This window comes from Erythranthe guttata, chromosome 12 (genome assembly GCF_056151865.1).
Source record: "Erythranthe guttata isolate IM_541 chromosome 12, IM_541, whole genome shotgun sequence".
NCBI lineage: Eukaryota > Viridiplantae > Streptophyta > Magnoliopsida > Lamiales > Phrymaceae > Erythranthe > Erythranthe guttata.
The window spans coordinates 19856505-19874449 of NC_142544.1; the positions used below are offsets into that span (position 1 = coordinate 19856505).

Below are 17945 nucleotides of genomic sequence, written 5' to 3' on the forward strand. Positions count from 1 at the left end.
CCTTTATGACAACCTATATATATTTTCTTTTTGTAATTAATTAGGCATATCTCTTGGGCTATTTGTAATTTTACATTAATTAAAATTTTTGATAAACTAGTACTAAATGACATCATAGTTTGAACCTTTTTTTCAGCAAAATTACAACAAATTATATATTAATTTATCTATTATTATTCCATGACTTTGTTGACAAAAAAAAATGTTAAAATTATCTGCAGATTTTATCGTTATTTCGTCAAAAAGTGCTTACTGACAAGGAGAATTGTGAGATGATTATATTACTTAATGCATAATATTACTAATTTAATCACAGTTTTCAGATAAGAATCAGTCAAATTATCGAAGTTTAAAAAAAAAGGTACAAATTGCCAGCTGCTAATGACTATTTAATATATTATTTTATATGGCCAATTTAATGTTAATTATAAGGTATTTAAATAGCATAAGATGCCAAACATGACACCGTTTCGAAAGCGACACGCGCACGGCTGATTTTCACTAAACATTGATTTATCCCTTGTTTTAATTTCAATTTTCAACTAATATATTTCTTTATTTAAAAAAATACAATTGTTTATCCTGACATTAAAATATTACACAATCGAATAAAGAAATTTATTAAATAATATTTATTTAATCAAAATTAATTGATTATCTCAAATAAAAAAATTCAACCGCTATTGCATATGAAAGAAGTCAATCCCATATTTATTTCTCCTTTTGACTTTTAATTCTTCCTAAAATGCACTAAAAATCAAGCCAAGTGATTATTTTGTCAAAGCCTTAAAACCATGGCGAAATAATCACAACTACTACTACAATATGAAATATTATATTTAATTAATAGTTTCCTTTATTTTCTTTTTATATGATTATTTGTCGATATACCAAAAGCTTAAGACAAATAAAATGTCTCTGTCTTTTGATATTATAGAGAGAAGTAACAATGATTTGTTTAATCCCATGAATCTCCGAAAAAAGGGTCATACTCATAAATCATAAATATGTTTCTTTCTTAGAATTTTATTTTATTTTATTTTATTTTATTAATTACCTTTTCATTTGTTTATTAAATAGAAAAGATTATTCAATGTACATAGCTGGAGCTAGATGTCAAACGTTAAATCCAATATTCTTAGGTTGTCTAAATCCCTTACAAGTTACAAAATACTATTAATTGTGGATGATAATTAATTTATAAAAAAAATTAATAATGGAAATGGTACTTAGCTGTAAAGGAAGTGTGTCTAGTCTGAATATATATATCCATTGGATGTATCTATGGATGAACCAAAATTTAAACACCAAACAAACTAAACAAACGTGTGTTTGTCTTAATTTGCTTACTAATGGGAAATTGGTTCTATGTCACCACTCACCACATGTTGTATGTATTTTCTGTCCTCCCCAATTTCCTATTATTTATTTATTTATTTTCGACAAAAAAAGTTTCAAACTCGGGCTGATTACAGCAAGTGAAAGTCAATTTTCGAACGTATAAAAATACTAGCACATTCATCTATTCGTATTAAATCAATATACAATAAGAATCTAACCGTGACAAATAAAAATGAAATGCAGTATATTCTAAGAATCTATATACGATCGTACTTTCTTCCGTAATGCCTAGCATCCTTATTCTCTTTTCTTAACATGTGATTATAAATTTTTATCGTATATAATACTATTAATGTACGCATGCCATAACATATAAAATATAAATATACAATTAAAATTTATAATTCTTAATAGCATAGAATAAGTGGAAGTTACTACTTACAACAACAACACGCTAAAATATTATAATTATGTTTGAAAATGAAAAAATAAAATAAAAAAAAAATCAATTATTATTTGTTAGCTTTTTGTTCGTGACATAGGAAAAATGATTACCCAAGAGTCAAGGATCTGAAAATTATGAAAGTGTGCAGCACATGAATAACAACTATATATGGCTAACCATTTTCTTGATAATTTAAAATAGTTAATTTTATTTGATGGACATTCAATTGGGTGCTTAATTACTTTTAAATAACTTTAATACTTTTTGTTATTAGATTAATTGTTAATGGAAAATGATTGATGTAATTAGATTACAATCTAATCTTTTTTCAATTTTCGGATTTTTCCAATTTTAATTTTCAAAAAAATATTTTTTCCCTTTAAAAAATCACACATATAATATTAATTTTTGTATTTAATATTATAGGTGACGAAAAAAATGATATTTACTCATTCAGGATGTATGTAATCCAAATGGGGATGAAGAAAAAGATTAGTAGAGAGGAAATGGATTACTGAAAGAATTAAGGAGAAGATTTACACAGATTCTCAACTAATTACCATTCAAATCCAGATTTTCATTTTGACCCCAAATTTGTAACCAAGTCAACGTCCTGCTTTTCACGCCGTTCCCCTCGCACCAAACACACTCACCACTTTCAACTTGCATCTCTCTCTCTCTAAGAAATACTAATATAATATATTTATCCATCTCTCTCTCTCTCTCTCTGTATAGACTTGTAGGCATGCTGCTGTTATTATTATCTTTAAAAGTCAGGAAAATAACGGCATATTCCTCTCTCTAACCTCTCTCTCTCTCTCTCTCTATCTTTCCTCTCTCTCTCGGTCTCTCTCTCTAACACACTTTTTAGTTATTTTTTAGGGAGAAATCCTCTAAACAACTCAATTGTTCACAACACTTGAAATTCTTCCCCCAAAAAAAACCCAAAATCAATTATTTTCTCATATGCATTAATCTGATTTGAGAAAACCCATGTAGTATTCCTAGATTATTACCTAGAAAACACAATTTCTTTCAAATCCGCTCAAAAAAAAAAAAAAAAAAAAAGAGGAATCTTTGTTGGAAAATCCGTCCAATTTTGCTGGGTCTTTCTTTCTCTCTCGTCTGGTTCTTAAACGAACGGTAAGATGGTGGTGAAGATAATGAGGTGGAGGCCATGGCCGCCTCTTATTTCAAGGAAACATGCGGTGAAACTCACGGTGAAGAGGCTTGAGGGTGGGGATTGGGTGCGGGAGGGTGCAGAGAAGGATAATGAATCCCTTGCGGTGGAGATCAGGTGGAAGGGACACAAGATTTCTCTGGGCTCGTTCAGGAGGACGGTGAAAAGGAACTGCACTAGGGAAGAAATTGTGAAAAGGGCTCATGGCCCAAACGGCGGCGTTTTGGTTGAGTGGGATGAAGAGTTTCAGACCGTCTGCAGCTTTTCTGGGTACAAGGACAATGTGTTTCACCCTTGGGAGATCAACTTCACTCTTTTGCATGTGAGTTTTATTCTTCAACTTCTTTTTTTTTTTTTTGATACCAAGATCTTAGGGCTTCTGATTTTATTTTCTAGATTCCCCTTTTAATTTTATTGGATAATTTTGTTTATGTTGTTTTACTGTTCAATTTCAGATTCTTTTCCGTGGGTTTTTCAATTTTTGGCCCCCCACCCCCACCCTCTTTTTTTTTCTTTTTCTTTTTTCGGGGCTGATGTGATTGATCCCCATCTCCCTCTTATTTGAAAAATCAAAATTTGATATGGGTTAATTGTTGTAAGATATTTGATTTACTTGTTTATGTGTTGCTACTGTATTTGGGTGTTCTATGATCTCTCTCTATTTGGAATTATTAAGATGGACTCTTAATTTCGTTCGGGGATTGATGTTAGTTTTAGGGTTGTATTAGTGTTCCGGTTTACGTGCAGTTGTTGTTTAATGTTTTAGATTCATGACTGAAAATGGGCAAGTTCCAGAGCAGATTCTGATTGCCACTTAATTGCTTCCACATCTATAATTCGTGTTGTAGAAATACCGAAAATCGACACGTTTTTGTTCAGCGCCATAATTGCTTGTATATATATCCCTTTTTCTTTATTTTGCGATTACGTGGATACTTCTAGTTCATGCATGGTTGTTTGTTGAATCTCAGATGCCTTTTGTTTTGTCCGTTAGTCTGAGAAGTTAATTTGGTATCGTTCGAACAACCATAAACACCGACGGTTGCAGATATAACGACAAAGCTTGTCGGTTTTGTGGTGGTGACTGCCACGTGGACTAGTAAATCTATTTATCTATTATATTATATAACGACCACGTGCCACGTATTGTTAACTAAATATTAGTTATAGCTCTATCCTTTTAAATTCTCGTTGATGTTTCAGTATTTTAATCTTCTAAAAGCAGAGATTTGGTCTAAGAACTTATATTCCGATAATTTTAGAAAAAAATATTGGTATTCGTTCGAAATTCTTATAGCACATAACCTTTCAGGGCCAGAATTCAGGGCCGAAGAACAAGATCTCAGTTGTTGGTACAGCTGCCTTAAACATTGCTGAATATGCTTCCATGGCTAAAGAGCAAGAAACCGAAATCAAGATTCCGTTAACAGTTCCCAATGTTGCTACTGAACAACGTCCTGTGCTCTGTGTAAGTAACTATGGTTTTTTAACAGTTATATTACAACCTTAAATACACATACTATAGTAGTAAACAAACTAATCTTCATATATATTACAGATATCTCTCAGGCTGCTGGAATTTGTAGCTGCAAGAGAATTGGCAGAAGGGGCACAAAGTCCGATAATCCCAATTTCGTCCTCTTCTGGAGAAACTTGCCCCGCAGAAAAAGATGAGGTTTCTGCGCTTAAAGCTAGCCTGAGGAAAGTAAAAATATTTACCGAATATGTCTCGGCTCGAAGAGCTAAAAAAGCCTGTCTTGAGGAGAATGGCAGTGAAGGAAGACACTCTGCCAAAAGTGAAGAGGAAGGTGAATATGGCTACTCCTTCGATTCCGATTCGCTCGAGGAGTTCGAGGAAGGAGAATCTGATGAAGGAGGAGGCAAGGTGGGCCCCACTGATAGGAAGTCGTGCAGTTACGGTACATTGGCTTTTGCAAACTATGCTGGTGTATCGAGTTATTCCAGTTCCAGAATCAAGAACGATGAGGATGAGGATTGGATTTATTACAGCAACCGCCGTAGATCGGATGTTGGCTGTGGCGCACATGTAGAGGATCTGAGCTCCTCTGTGCCTGAACCATTGTTAGCACAGAATAATACTAAACGGAGTATTTTACCTTGGAGGAAGAGGAAGCTGAGTTTCAGATCTCCTAAAGCTAAAGGCGAGCCTTTGCTTAAAAAGGCGTACGGAGAGGAAGGAGGAGATGACATTGACTTTGACCGTAGGCAGCTCAGTTCTGACGAATCTGTCTCTTTCGGTGTAAGAAAATTCAAATGCTAAACGTTGACACTATTTTGTGAATTCAAATTTCTGATTCTTTCCCATTTATTTAACCTTTTTCCTCAGTGGCATAAAACCGATGAAGACTCGAATGCAAATCGATCGTCAGTTTCTGAGTTTGGAGATGATAATTTTGCTGTTGGAATATGGGAGCAGAAGGAAATTACGAGCAGGGACGGGCAAATGAAGATTCAAACGCAGGTCTTTTTCGCTTCGATAGACCAGAGAAGTGAGCGGGCTGCCGGAGAAAGTGCCTGCACCGCCCTTGTGGCGGTGATTGCTGATTGGTTGCAGAACAACCCTAACCTAATGCCAATCAAATCACAGTTCGACACCTTAATCAGAGATGGCTCGTTAGAATGGAGAAGCCTATGCGAGAACGAAACCTACAGAGAGAGATTTCCAGATAAGCACTTTGATCTCGAAACTGTCCTCCAGGCAAAAATCCGGGATCTTTGTGTGGCCCCCGCGAAATCGTTTATTGGGTTTTTCCATCCTGAAGGTATGGAGGAGGGCAATTTCGACTTTTTGCATGGGGCTATGTCGTTCGACAATATTTGGGATGAGATTGCCTCCTCCGAGTGTCCCACGATGGGCAAAGAAGAAGCACCTGTTTTTATTGTGAGTTGGAACGATCACTTTTTCGTACTCAAGGTCGAAAAAGATGCTTACTACATAATAGATACGTTGGGTGAAAGATTGCACGAGGGTTGCAATCAGGCTTACATACTTAAATTCGATCGAAACACAGCAATTTGTAAACTGCCAACTAGTACTAATCAAACTAATCAACCAGTACAAGAAAAGAAACAGGTTGCTGACGTGGAGGAAAAAGAAAACGAGGAGCCAATCAAGAACGAGGAGGAGGAAGAAGAGGTTGTTTGTCGAGGTAAAGAGTCGTGCAAGGAGTACATAAAGAGTTTTTTGGCTGCAATTCCGATTAGAGAACTTCAGACAGATATTAAGAAAGGGTTGACTAAAAATTCGGCCCCACTTCATCATCGGCTGCAGATTGAGTTTCACTTCACCGAATTGAAAGAATCTTTTCCCTCCTGTTCTTTCCCCGCAGTTGTTGAAGCAGTTGATGTTAGAATGCCGGAGGTGGTTGCTGCTCTGCCTATAAAGACAACAACATAGGAAAATGGTGGTAACTGTACATTTTGAGTAGTGTGATTATAGCTTTTAACTTTTTTTTGTTTTGCTTCAGATGAATGAATGGGCAGCAAAAGAGCATCCGGTTCATATTCCTCCAGTTCTTTACTTTTTTTTTTTTTGTGTCTAGTGTTCAGAAATGTAACCATCTTTACTAGGTGTGTCTGTTTTTTCGGTACACCGTTATTTCTGATTTCTACTTTTCGTTTAGGTTTTTTTTTTCCTAGATGGATAATTTGTTAATCACAGTGTATGACGGATGACCTCTATAACGTAACTTTCTGCTAATTAATTCGTGTTTAATTAATTAATCGTTGATTTTAGATTCTGAACCTTCTGTGGTTTGGTGCTGTCTATAGTTCTTGACTGCTGTTTTTGTTAATTTGATTAATCACCTTCAATTATGCTAATTTTTCACTTGGGAAAAATATTTAGAGAGAGAGATTTTATTTGAAGTGGGATTTTATTTGAATCTAATGCTAACCAACAAACTAGCTACAAACAGAGCACTTAATCAATCCATTTTCGTTACAGTCGGGGCATTTTATCAACGGCCCGTCGCTTTCCTCCTCGTTTGTAACCTTCCTACTACCGTTACACGTAGAGCACATCAAGAACCGAATGCCAGCACATCCTCTGCAAGGATTATTACACGAACTTACTAACGGAATCCCTTGTAAGAGATTTTTCAGCATTCCCTTTTCGTGTAATCCGACCACTTCATCGGCCCCACCTATGCATCTCCCTCGTACGAAAAGCCTGGGAGGCACAACCCTGCCACCTAGGACTCCCCAAAGCTCCTCTCTGTACTCCAAATGCATGGAAACATCTCTCTCCGAGTAAACCACCCGAAAACTTTCCAACAGAAACCTGATCGTGTTGCAGTCTTCGAAAGTCTTTCTTATTCCCCTCAGGCTCGTTGTGTACAGTACTAGGCCGTCTCTCCCTCCAGGCGGACACCTGTCCTCTTCGAACTCTGGTAGAAGTGGGAGGTTATCTTTGCACTCTGACACTGCAATTATAGTACCGTTTTCTTCGGATTTTGACTCGAGCTTTTCTTGACTATCTGCATTCGGGGCTGAAAGAAAAGTTTCTTCTTTGACATGAGAAGGGATTTCGGACATGGTGAAATTTTCGATGATTAGTGTCGGAACGGTTTGCCTGACAAGATTTGAGGTCGTGTTTGTCTGAAACGATAAACTGCCGCCCACGACAGGCTTCCGAGTGGGAGTGGAGATGAATTTCAGTTTCCTCAGAATTCTTCCTCTCATGTTTTTCATTTCTCTGAACAAAGTTTTTGAGCAAAGATTATTGCATAATCAGACAACCAACTAAAGTGGCAGTGTCTGATAGATGGATAAGAGTATACATATGTGTGTGTGTGTGTGTTTGTTTCTACAATGTATGTAATACCGTTGTTGAATGTATTTTTATTTCAAGATTAAGAAGTTATAGGGTGTGGATGAATGTTTTATCTCGACCAATCAGAACAGCCCACGTCAGCACGAGGAAGGGCATAACCGTAATTTTGAAGTTATAGAGAGATGTAACATTTGATAGTGGGGGAGACAAGGTGTGCCATGGGTTCATAATTCAATCACTAAGGAGCAAAAGCTAGCTTCCTTTTTTTTCTTTTCTTTTTCCACACTCAGACTTTTGTGGATATAAAGTTAGTACCAGCCATGAGCCCTGTCTCACAATTTTCAACCTCTCAAAACTATTACAATTATAATTTATTTTTATTTACGCGATAATAATAATAATAATAATACACTGCTCGAAAAATAACAATAACTAATCTTTTGAAGCTGTTCAATTTATTAGTCTCAATGATGGTTAAATTAAATGAAAAGTGCATGTTTGTTGGTTGATTGATTTGATTTGATGATTAATTTTCAACTTCCACCAACTAAACATCATTTCTAATGATGCATCAATTTCTAAATTAGAATCTCGCTACATGTTTTGTTGTATTTAATCATAGTTTTATCATCCAAACAATTACAATTTACAATTGTTAAATCTAGGGTTTGGATTACAATTTACAGTTGTTAAGTCTAGGGCCGGGCATGGGTCGGTTTTATCGGCCAACTAACCCACTTTTCTTGGCCGATAACCGATAATTGACCGACCCATATACCGATAACCAACCCATTTTTCAGGTCGGGTAGATAAGTGACTGATAATAGTCCAACCTGACCCATACACAATCCTAGTTAAATCATGTCTTCGGAACAATTATTACCATCCTTGTCCTAATTACTTTAATCAAATTCCTCTTACTCAAAGTTAAATGCCAAATATTGCAATAGAATTTATTCATCAATGGAATTTTCAGTTTCATCACCTAAATAAAGAATACAAGAGAATAAATCGCACGAAAACTTAATTCATAGAAATCTTCAAATTTTGTCCCGGTTGGTCATACAAACACGGGATTTCCTGCAAAATTTATTTTGTATCCGTAACATTCTAACGACTCTCATACATTAACACCAAATAGAAATCAAATAATTTAATATATTCCACAATGCATTTCATTGCAAGAGAATATCGAAACAATTTATAAATTGCAATGCTTAATATCCGACCATGTATTTTGTTTGCTGCTCCCAATAGATTTTCGATTGCTTCACCATCTCAGCTCGTTCGGCGGTCATCCTCTCTTTCCAGTATTCCTTGCAACTACAAAAAATAAAAATAAAAAATAATTAAAAACTCGTGGTTAGTACGGAAATTTAAAAAAAAACATCGGAGGTGAAATTTTTCTACTCACTCTTTCTTCAGGAGCATATCTAATTCCATCATGTGCACTGCATTACTATATACCCCAGCCTGCATTTAAGGACAAAGATTACTGTTTAAGGCCGGTAAAACCAAATTAATTAACAGCAATTTGTACAATTAACTCTGAAATGCATATATATAAACATGTTAATCACCTCTCTGCAGATAGGGCATTTTGATTCTTGATTTGCAGACTTAGGGCCTTGGAATATCATAACCGAAGCTGCAGAGCAAGCACACGACTTGCAGAAGAGATGCCCGCAACCCAAGGCGTATGGATTGAAAACTAGCTCCTGAAAACAATAAACTGCGAAATTAATTACTAATTCCAAGAAAAAAAAAATTAAGTGAGCAAAAAAAAAGTACACACACACACACACACATATCCCCTTTCAGTTTCTTTAATTCTCATCAGGAAAATGGATCAAACTTACCAAACAAATCGCGCAAGTTAGACTGTATTCCAATTTCACAGAATCCGGAAGAGTCAAAGTCATCATTGGTTGTGTATCACTCAAATCAAACGAGAACGGGTTAAGTAGCCCGTCACAGTTTCCACCATTCGATTCATTAAAATGCATGTAGAAAGCCCCAAGCTCGATTAACCAAGGTGACTGCAGAATCTCCATATGCTCCGACCGCATTTTGGATTTGAACTTCCTTCCATTCGCAGTACCGTGTACCTAAAAATCGAGTCGTTAGTATAAACACAAGAATATCAAGAATACGATTAGAAACTAATGATAATTAATAGCATATAGCCAATTTATTATTGCTTACTTTATCGTACTTCTTGAGAATTTTCCGCATGGCTACAGCATTCATCATGACGTATTCGATCAACATTCGACACTCTTGTGCCGTGGCTTGCTGTGGGCTAACGAAACACTGACGCAAAAATGTGAAATATTTGGGCAACCCACTATTGAAGTGAAATTGGAGAAGGCGTCGAACTCGTGAACTAAAGCATCCAGCTATATCGGAAGCCTCCTTCATCAATTCGGAGAAGAATTTCTGATCACACACTACAATACGGGAAAATAACAATATCAAGAAATCACCATTTGAAATCATGAAAAAGTTACGCATACGGAACATAACGTACAGAACTTGAAATAAAACAACTCGATTACAAATCGATAAGTATATATATGGTGGCTAATATCTGTATGATTTTTCATTGCAGCTCCGTTTTTTCGAATTCGATTATATATTTTAATACATAGTCTTGACTTATAAATCATGCATTTTTTCAGTTCCATTGAATTGATTATTTCAGGTTTATAAACAATGAAAATTTTGCAACAAATCTTAAATCATCAACTATATAAATAAAATTATCCTCTCATTTTCAACATCAACACCCCCAACCATTGTTACACAGCAACCATAAAAAAAAATTAAAAAAAAAAATCAGGCAATTATAAAAAATACAAAGTAATAATAAATAAAAAAAAAATGGAGATTACTTACATGGGCAGGAGTCGTATTGGGAGAACTGAGACAAAGCCCCTTCTTCACCATTGTTATCATCAGAGAAATCCTTGATAGCTTTGCATCTTCTGCAACTTTTGAGCACTTTTTTCAGGCGCTTGTATTCCACGTAGCAGCACTTCTCCACAAACCTCTCTTCATTCGTCTGCAAATACTCCGTAAACGTTTCCCCAAATTTCATCCCGATCGATTTTTTTTTTTTTTTTTTTATTTGTTTCCTCCCCTACCAAAATTGCTGACCATCAATAGAAATTTGGTGCCCTAACCCTAATTAAACCCCTCTCTCGAAACCGAGATTGTAAAAAAAGGGTAAAAGGAGAAGAAAGGATTATTCGAAATTGATTTTAATTTGCTTTAATTATGAGTCAACTCTGGATTGCGGATATGATAATTAATGGGATTAAAGAACAGAGGAAGAAGGAATCGGAAGAGATTTACACCGACGAGAAAAAGAAGAAAAACAGACGTTATGATTTTTAGGGTGGCGAGAATGGCCGACGCGGCGGGGCGGCAGTAGTAGACCTATGCATGCACTGCACGAGCGCACGTGCCTTTTAAGTCTCAGGTGAAATTTGACACGTGCCAAATCAAAATCCAATTTCCTGGTCTTTTCTCGCAAGTGACAACTCATTGTGGTCAAATACTTGCTGTACGGCTCTTTTAATTGCCAACCTTATTAAAATTAAATAATCAAATTACATCGATATATTATAGTAAATCTAATTGCACTCATGATCAATTTTTTGACTTTAATATTATAAATTTGAATTTTTTTGTTATAAGTTATTTTTATAAATTTGAAACTTATTGCTAAGTGGGTTCGAGTAAGTGAATTTGGGCCATGGATTTGAATTTGGGCCATGGTTTAATTAGAGTAAAACAAATTATATAACTAAATACCCTCTATTTTATAAAGAGACATTTATATTTAAAAAGTACTTATAGATAATGTTCAAATGGTTGATTAATAATTTAATTATTAACTTATAAACATATGTATTATTGCATACGTAATTTGGGATTTAAAAAAGTGATATTGAATCAAAAGGGAAATGCTTTACCTACGCAACTTTGCATCAAAACCCCCTATTATATAAGAGATATTTTAGCTTTGTCATATAAAAAGGGCAAGTTGAGAAAATAATGGGGACTAAAGGACATGTTCTTATTCCTTTTCAAGAAAGATTATTCCACGCGAAAAGTGAAAAAGAAGACACTATTATACAACCACAATCCAAAAGTGTAAATCATTAGTGTTGACATCAGATTTCTGTCTACAGAGATTTAATAAAATTTATTTTGTCAATAAAGATTGATAGTGATTTTACTTCATGTAATTGTTAGAAAATTTATTATATGATACGATTTTTATAACACAAATCACACATAGAATTAACGTGGTTTGGATTGATAAGTAACCTTACATTCACCGGAACAACAAATTGGACTTGTATTGTTAAAAATAATTGATCGAAATACAAGCTAAGGTGAAGGCAGCAAGTTTCCCTCGTGTATGGCTCGTGCATGGCACGTACAATCTTTCCTCTTGATTCATCTCTAACCTGAACTAATCAGTTGGACCAACTTTTTCAACAAAACTAAATTCAAAAATATTTAATCCGTTTCACGAACGAATTTTGATCGAAATACATATATATTTCACAATATTGTGTTATCGAGTAACAAGTTCTTCAAAGTTATAATTATTTCAAGTATGATATATTTAAATTTTTTTTTTTTGTCGACAAAAACTCTCAACCATATATATGCACGGTATAAATTAAACTATTGTGCGAGGCTAACTCACACTCTCAAAGGACATGATATCCTTAAATTTACATTAAAAAAACTATGCATATATAGACAAATAGAATATAAAAATAAAAATCATTAAATATAATAAAAAATGCCTCAAATAGTATATAAAGATGAACACAATTAATTTTAAGGCAAGAAGAAGAGCAGTTGATAATATCACCATCAACAGTTGTCAATGACAACAGGGTTGTGGTCTCTGATCACCAAAACCCCAAAAATGGCGTTCTCTAGAAAACCTACATGCACTCTCTTCTTCATCCTAACCCTCTCCGCCCTCGCCCTCTACACTACCCTCCGCCACCACCATCACCACCCTCGCCCTCCCTTCGCCGCCGCCGCGAATAATCACCGAAACCCCCTTTACTACCGCGATATCTTCCTCTCCACGGCCAACAACTACACCATCGCCGGATATCTCCGAAACCTAACCCTCCACCCCCACCTCGCCGGCACCCCCCTCTCCCTCTCGACCGCCGTCTACGTACAATCGCACTTCCAATCCCTAGGCCTAACCACCCACATGACCAACTTCTCCGCCCTACTTTCCTACCCCACGCGCTCCTCTCTCTCCGCGCGCTTTATCAACGGCACTGTTCTCACCGTCCCCCTCTCGGAGCCCGGCGTCCCCCAAAACGGCGTCGTGATGCCGTACCACGCTTACTCCCCCTCCGGCACCGCGTACGGCGAGGCGGTGTTCCTCAACTACGGCAGGGATCAGGACTACCGCGCTCTGGGTGTAGATGTCAAGGGCTGCGTGGGGTTAGTCCGCCGGGGTTCGGGGATGTCGAGGTACGAGGTCGTGCGAAATGCGGCGGCGCACGGTGTGTCGGCGGTGCTAATGTACACCGAGGGTGAGTGTAAAAAAGGGGTAGAGAGGGGGACTGTGATGAACGGCTTGGGGGACCCACTTAGCCCCGGTTGGGCCGGGATTGAAGGTGGTGAGAAACTTGACTTGAACGATCTACAGGTGGCCGAGAAATTTCCAGGTTTGCCCTCGTTGCCCATATCGGAGGCGGCGGCAGAAAGTATAATTGAGTCATTGGAAGGGGAGAAGATGCCCCATCAGTGGATGGAGAGTTTTAAGAGTGGTAATAGAAGAATTACTCGGGTGGGACCCGGCCCGACTATGCTCAATTTTACGTACGAGGTTGGTTAAATCTTTAAGTTTATGTTTGTTCCTTGATGATTAATCTGCTTATGTTTGGTTTTCCAATGATAGTCATTTTCTGTTTTAATGAAATGAATTGCTATTGTGGTTAATCCTAGTGGTCCACCCCTTCATTTGAACACAGCACACACCTTCGATGTTTCGACAAGACTCTAGTTAGTTAACCTTCGGTGTTAGGTTTGGTGTGACGAGCTTTTTGTTAATTGAACATGACAATTGTTGGTTCTTGGATTGTAGCTTTTGTTGTTATGTTGGATGTCGGATTCGGTTGCTAATAGGAGAAAATTAATTGAAAGTTGACTTTAAGTAAGTGATCAACAAATTAATAAATATGGAAATTAGGAAGTTGCTTTTCCTTTCAATTTTCATGTCCGTTTGTTTCTCGAAAGGTTATAAAGGATGGGTGATTTGGCAATCAAGTATTTTAGCTTACTGATGATTTCGCTTTCCTAAATACTAACCTTGATAAATTTTAGATAGTTTTTGTATTTGGATCGTAATCTGTTGTCGTCAGCAGATATGAGAAGTAATTGCTTGTTTATCATAATATTTATAGAATAAGTTAACTGTTATTACTTGTTAAGGTGTCCTATTCAACTTCTAGTTGAAAATTGATGAGTAAACATGATTAATTTCTTCAGATCTCATAGTATTTTTTTATCTCCATCTTTTGATTTTGGTTGCTTCAAGAATTGTTTGTGAATAAAAGGTCTACATAACTTCACTGAATAAGCTCAAAGTATGCAAACGGCCTGATAGAAAATGTGAGACACCTTACATATTATTGGCAAGACATTAATTAAAATCTGTAGTTATCCTATATAGAAACATAATTACATGACTTCGATTCTTGGAGTCCCCTTTGACCGTCTTCTCTCGGAAACTAATTATTAACCCGGGAAATTATGAAATCGTTGAAAAAAGAGAATGAATCAAAATATAGCGGCTATTCTTCTTTCTGCTCCGAACTAAAATACGCTTCTGGCAACTCTGATTTTTTTTTTCATTCTGTGTACAGGGCGAGAAAAAGATGGCAACCATCCATAATGTATTTTCAGTTATAAAAGGATCAGAAGAACCGGATAGAGCAGTTCTTTTAGGCAACCATAGAGATGCATGGACTTATGGTGCTGTTGATCCTAATAGTGGAACTGCTGCTCTACTTGATATTGCCCGTCGATTTTCTCTTCTAATGCGTTTAGGTTGGTATCCAAGAAGAACAATCATTCTTTGCAGCTGGGATGCTGAAGAATTTGGGATGGTAGGTAATATTCTATTATCACCTGCTATTATTACCAGCACATCCGAATCCGATGAATGAACCACGCAAAATTTGGGTTACAGTTATTTTTCAAAAAACACCAAAAAAACGTACTCCATAAATCATCTGATTTTGTCCTCTAGAGTTTTTTGTCCTTGCATTTCGAATTCTAGATGTAGACATGTGGAAGTTGTTTTTTTTATGAAATCTGAAATCCGACTCATCAGTTCGGTTATTTTGGGTTCAGATTGGATCAACTGAATGGGTTGAGCAAAACCTTGTGAATCTTGGTTCCAAAGCAGTGGCCTACATTAATGTGGATTGCGCAGCTCAGGGGCCTGGTTTTTTCGTGAGTTCAACTCCTCAGCTAGATGACCTTATTGTTGAGGTAACAAAGCAGGTAATCTCGTGTTTCTTCGAAGTGAAATCAAGAAGCTAATCGACTCAAGTAATGGCATTTTCTTATGTAATAATCTTGTGGAAATGTTGTCGACATGTCTGATACAGGTTAAAGATCCTGATGCGGAGAATTTATATTTACATGAGCGGTGGGCAGCTGCCAACAAAGGTGTCAATGTAAGTTGTTTTTGTATATGACTGAAAATGCACTTTAAATATTTAGTACTGATGTTTGGTTTCAGTTCTTATAACTTCTTTATCTGCATATCGAATGGAAAATTGCTTGAAGTAAAGTCATAGTTAGTTGCTAACTTAACTGAACCAAGTAGGGGTCAGATAGCTTTGGGGCATCACATTTTAATACGATCTGATTCCCTTTTTTTCTTTTTCTCCACTCGGCTCTCGTTTGATCAATCCTTGATGTCCCTATTCCTAAAGCCATGTCTTAGTGATTATTGTTTTCATTTGTTGGGCAGCCGATTCAGAGACTCAGCAGAGTTGATTCAGATTTTGCTCCATTTTTGCAACATGCTGGGGTTCCTTCTATTGATTTATACTTCGGAATTGGTATATTTCTCAACCTTAGTTCGTTTCACTCGATACTTTGAAAATAGCAGTTAAATTTGATCATCTGGACTTGATTGTTGGGACTTTCCTCTTGGTAATAGTAATTTTTGTGCATGGATTTCCGAAAGTAATATTCGCTGTCATGCAGATTTCCCAGTTTATCATACAGCTTTTGACTCCTATGATTGGATGGTGAATGTTGGGGACCCCTTATTTAAGCGGCATGTAACAGGTAATATTTTTTATTTTTTTTTTGTGACTGCATGAAACTGCTATTATTTCCGAAGCATTTGACATGTGCTAGCCTAGAACCTTCTTTATCATATAGTCTCACTTATTTTTCCTATTTGGGGCATCAGCGGCAGGAATATGGGGACTCGTTGCACTTCACCTGGCTGATGATCCGATTCTGCCTTTTAACTACCTTTCTTATGCTACTGAATTGCAGGTAAAGATTTTCTTCTATTATGATGATCCAAGTTCTTATTTTATTTTTCTATGTTTTCATTTTCTTCCTAAATATTTTATGATTTTAGATTTCTCATTTATGTCCAACTTATGTACTCTTTAGGAGTATAAAAACGTGCTGAATGAGTTATTGGGAGGCACAATCTCGTTGGATCCCATTGCTGATGCCATCCAAGAATTCATCACCGCTGCAAATGTAACCGAGGAAGAAATCAAGGTTAGATGAAAACTTCTTCTCAAAACTCCCCATCCTGAAGTAAATTTGTGTACACTAGCTAGATCGCACTTGTATTCTTGTATTGTTGTTTTAGGCTCGGGAATTTGAAATTTCCATGAAAAAAGTAGAATAGAATAGTTCTCTTGTTAAAAGGGCATCATCATCCCTTTTCTAATTTCAAACCGTAGAAACTGAGGGTGGATCAGAGCTCGGACGAATCTACAGTATTGAGGAGGCGCATGTTAAACGATCGACTAATGCTTACTGAAAGAGGCTTCTTAGATCCCGAGGGTCTCCCCGGAAGGCAATGGTTCAAGCATCTTGTGAGCATATTCTTCGATGCCGTTCATAGAACAGTATTTTCCTTTTTCTTTTTTTTTTTTTTTTTTTTTCTCAACCGATGATGTTTTTAAAAACGTACAATGCAGATATATGGGCCTCGTGGGGATAGTGAAAGCAAGATTGATTTTTTTCCTGGAATAGGTGATGCAATGTCTGAAAGAAGAGGGGAGAAGGAAAGAAAGGCAATGATTACGCACGAGATGTGGAGAGTTGCTAGGGCCATTCAAAGAGCAGCTACTGCTTTGAGAGGCGAATTCACCTGATTGATCGATCGATAGATCACTCAAGGCTGGTGGAGATGAATGGCGCGCGCAGTTGTGTATATTATTATTTCAAATGTTTTCTTGCTTCTCTTCAAGTTCAATTCCTTGCACCCCTCCCTCCTCTCATCATTCATTGAAAATTTGAAGGATTTAAAATGACATAAAATGTGAAGATTTTGAAAACTCAAAATTAAAACTTCAAACGAGAAGTGTTAAATTCAAAATTAAAACATATTTGCCAAATTACCAGATAATATAGATAAATTCGTATATGGATTTACAGAATGTTCGGAAAAAAATATTTTACAAAAATTACACGCGCCAGGTAGGGGTCGAACCTACGACTTTCTGCTTAGGAAACAGACGCTCTATCCACTGAGCTACAGGCGCTTTTGATATATCAAACGTACATTATTTTATAGTTATTTTAACATCCCTAGGGCCGTTTCTTTCGGGCCTACTTTACCTTTTTGGACCGCTTGTTTTAATTTATGGGCTGCTTATTTGGGTCGTTTCTTTCCTTTATTGGGCCTTATTCTATTGCCAATTGGCCTGTTTCTCTCACTTATTGGGCCTATTTTTTCCGTTTCTCTTATTGGGCTTCTTATATGGGCTTATTGGGCCTTTTTTTGCCTGATTGGCCCATTACTTTGAGCCTCTTTTATGGACATATTGGGCCTATTTTTTGCCCGTTTGGGCCGAGTCTTTCGGCTATTGGGCCTCTTCTATGGGCTTTATTGGGCCTATTATTTTGCCACTTTG

At 36.5% G+C, this 17945-nt stretch overlaps 4 protein-coding genes and 1 non-coding gene across 5 annotated transcripts; 2 read left to right on the forward strand and 3 right to left on the reverse strand.

The window, feature by feature from the left end:
- Positions 1-2357: 2357 nt before the first annotated feature.
- On the forward strand, positions 2358-6731 carry LOC105956830 (structural maintenance of chromosomes flexible hinge domain protein). Its single transcript, XM_012980736.2, has 4 exons — positions 2358-3288; positions 4279-4434; positions 4525-5226; positions 5314-6731. The coding sequence occupies exons 1-4, from the start codon at positions 2935-2937 to the stop codon at positions 6382-6384; spliced, it is 2283 nt and encodes a 760-aa protein (XP_012836190.2). The 5' UTR covers positions 2358-2934; the 3' UTR covers positions 6385-6731.
- A 112-nt stretch (positions 6732-6843) lies between these two features.
- Positions 6844-7798, reverse strand: LOC105956831 (uncharacterized protein At5g39865). Its single transcript, XM_012980737.2, has one exon. It carries the CDS (start codon positions 7677-7679, stop codon positions 6891-6893), a length of 789 nt encoding a protein of 262 aa, XP_012836191.2. The 5' UTR covers positions 7680-7798; the 3' UTR covers positions 6844-6890.
- Positions 7799-8775: 977 nt separating this feature from the next.
- LOC105956571 (SPX (SYG1/Pho81/XPR1) domain-containing protein / zinc finger (C3HC4-type RING finger) protein-like protein) lies at positions 8776-11293 on the reverse strand. Its single transcript, XM_012980424.2, has 6 exons — positions 10660-11293; positions 9967-10211; positions 9621-9869; positions 9342-9479; positions 9176-9234; positions 8776-9084 (listed from the first exon to the last, which is right to left on the reverse strand). The coding sequence occupies exons 1-6, from the start codon at positions 10859-10861 to the stop codon at positions 8979-8981; spliced, it is 999 nt and encodes a 332-aa protein (XP_012835878.1). The 5' UTR covers positions 10862-11293; the 3' UTR covers positions 8776-8978.
- A 1194-nt stretch (positions 11294-12487) lies between these two features.
- Positions 12488-17437, forward strand: AMP1 (Peptidase M28 family protein). Its single transcript, XM_012980738.2, has 10 exons — positions 12488-13645; positions 14685-14927; positions 15175-15327; positions 15435-15503; positions 15803-15893; positions 16042-16125; positions 16253-16341; positions 16465-16578; positions 16767-16901; positions 17007-17437. Exons 1-10 carry the CDS (start codon positions 12674-12676, stop codon positions 17181-17183), a joined length of 2127 nt encoding a protein of 708 aa, XP_012836192.2. The 5' UTR covers positions 12488-12673; the 3' UTR covers positions 17184-17437.
- Positions 17438-17500: 63 nt separating this feature from the next.
- Positions 17501-17573, reverse strand: TRNAR-CCU (transfer RNA arginine (anticodon CCU)). The gene has a single exon. It is a non-coding gene; the product is annotated as a tRNA-Arg (tRNA).
- Positions 17574-17945: the final 372 nt, after the last annotated feature.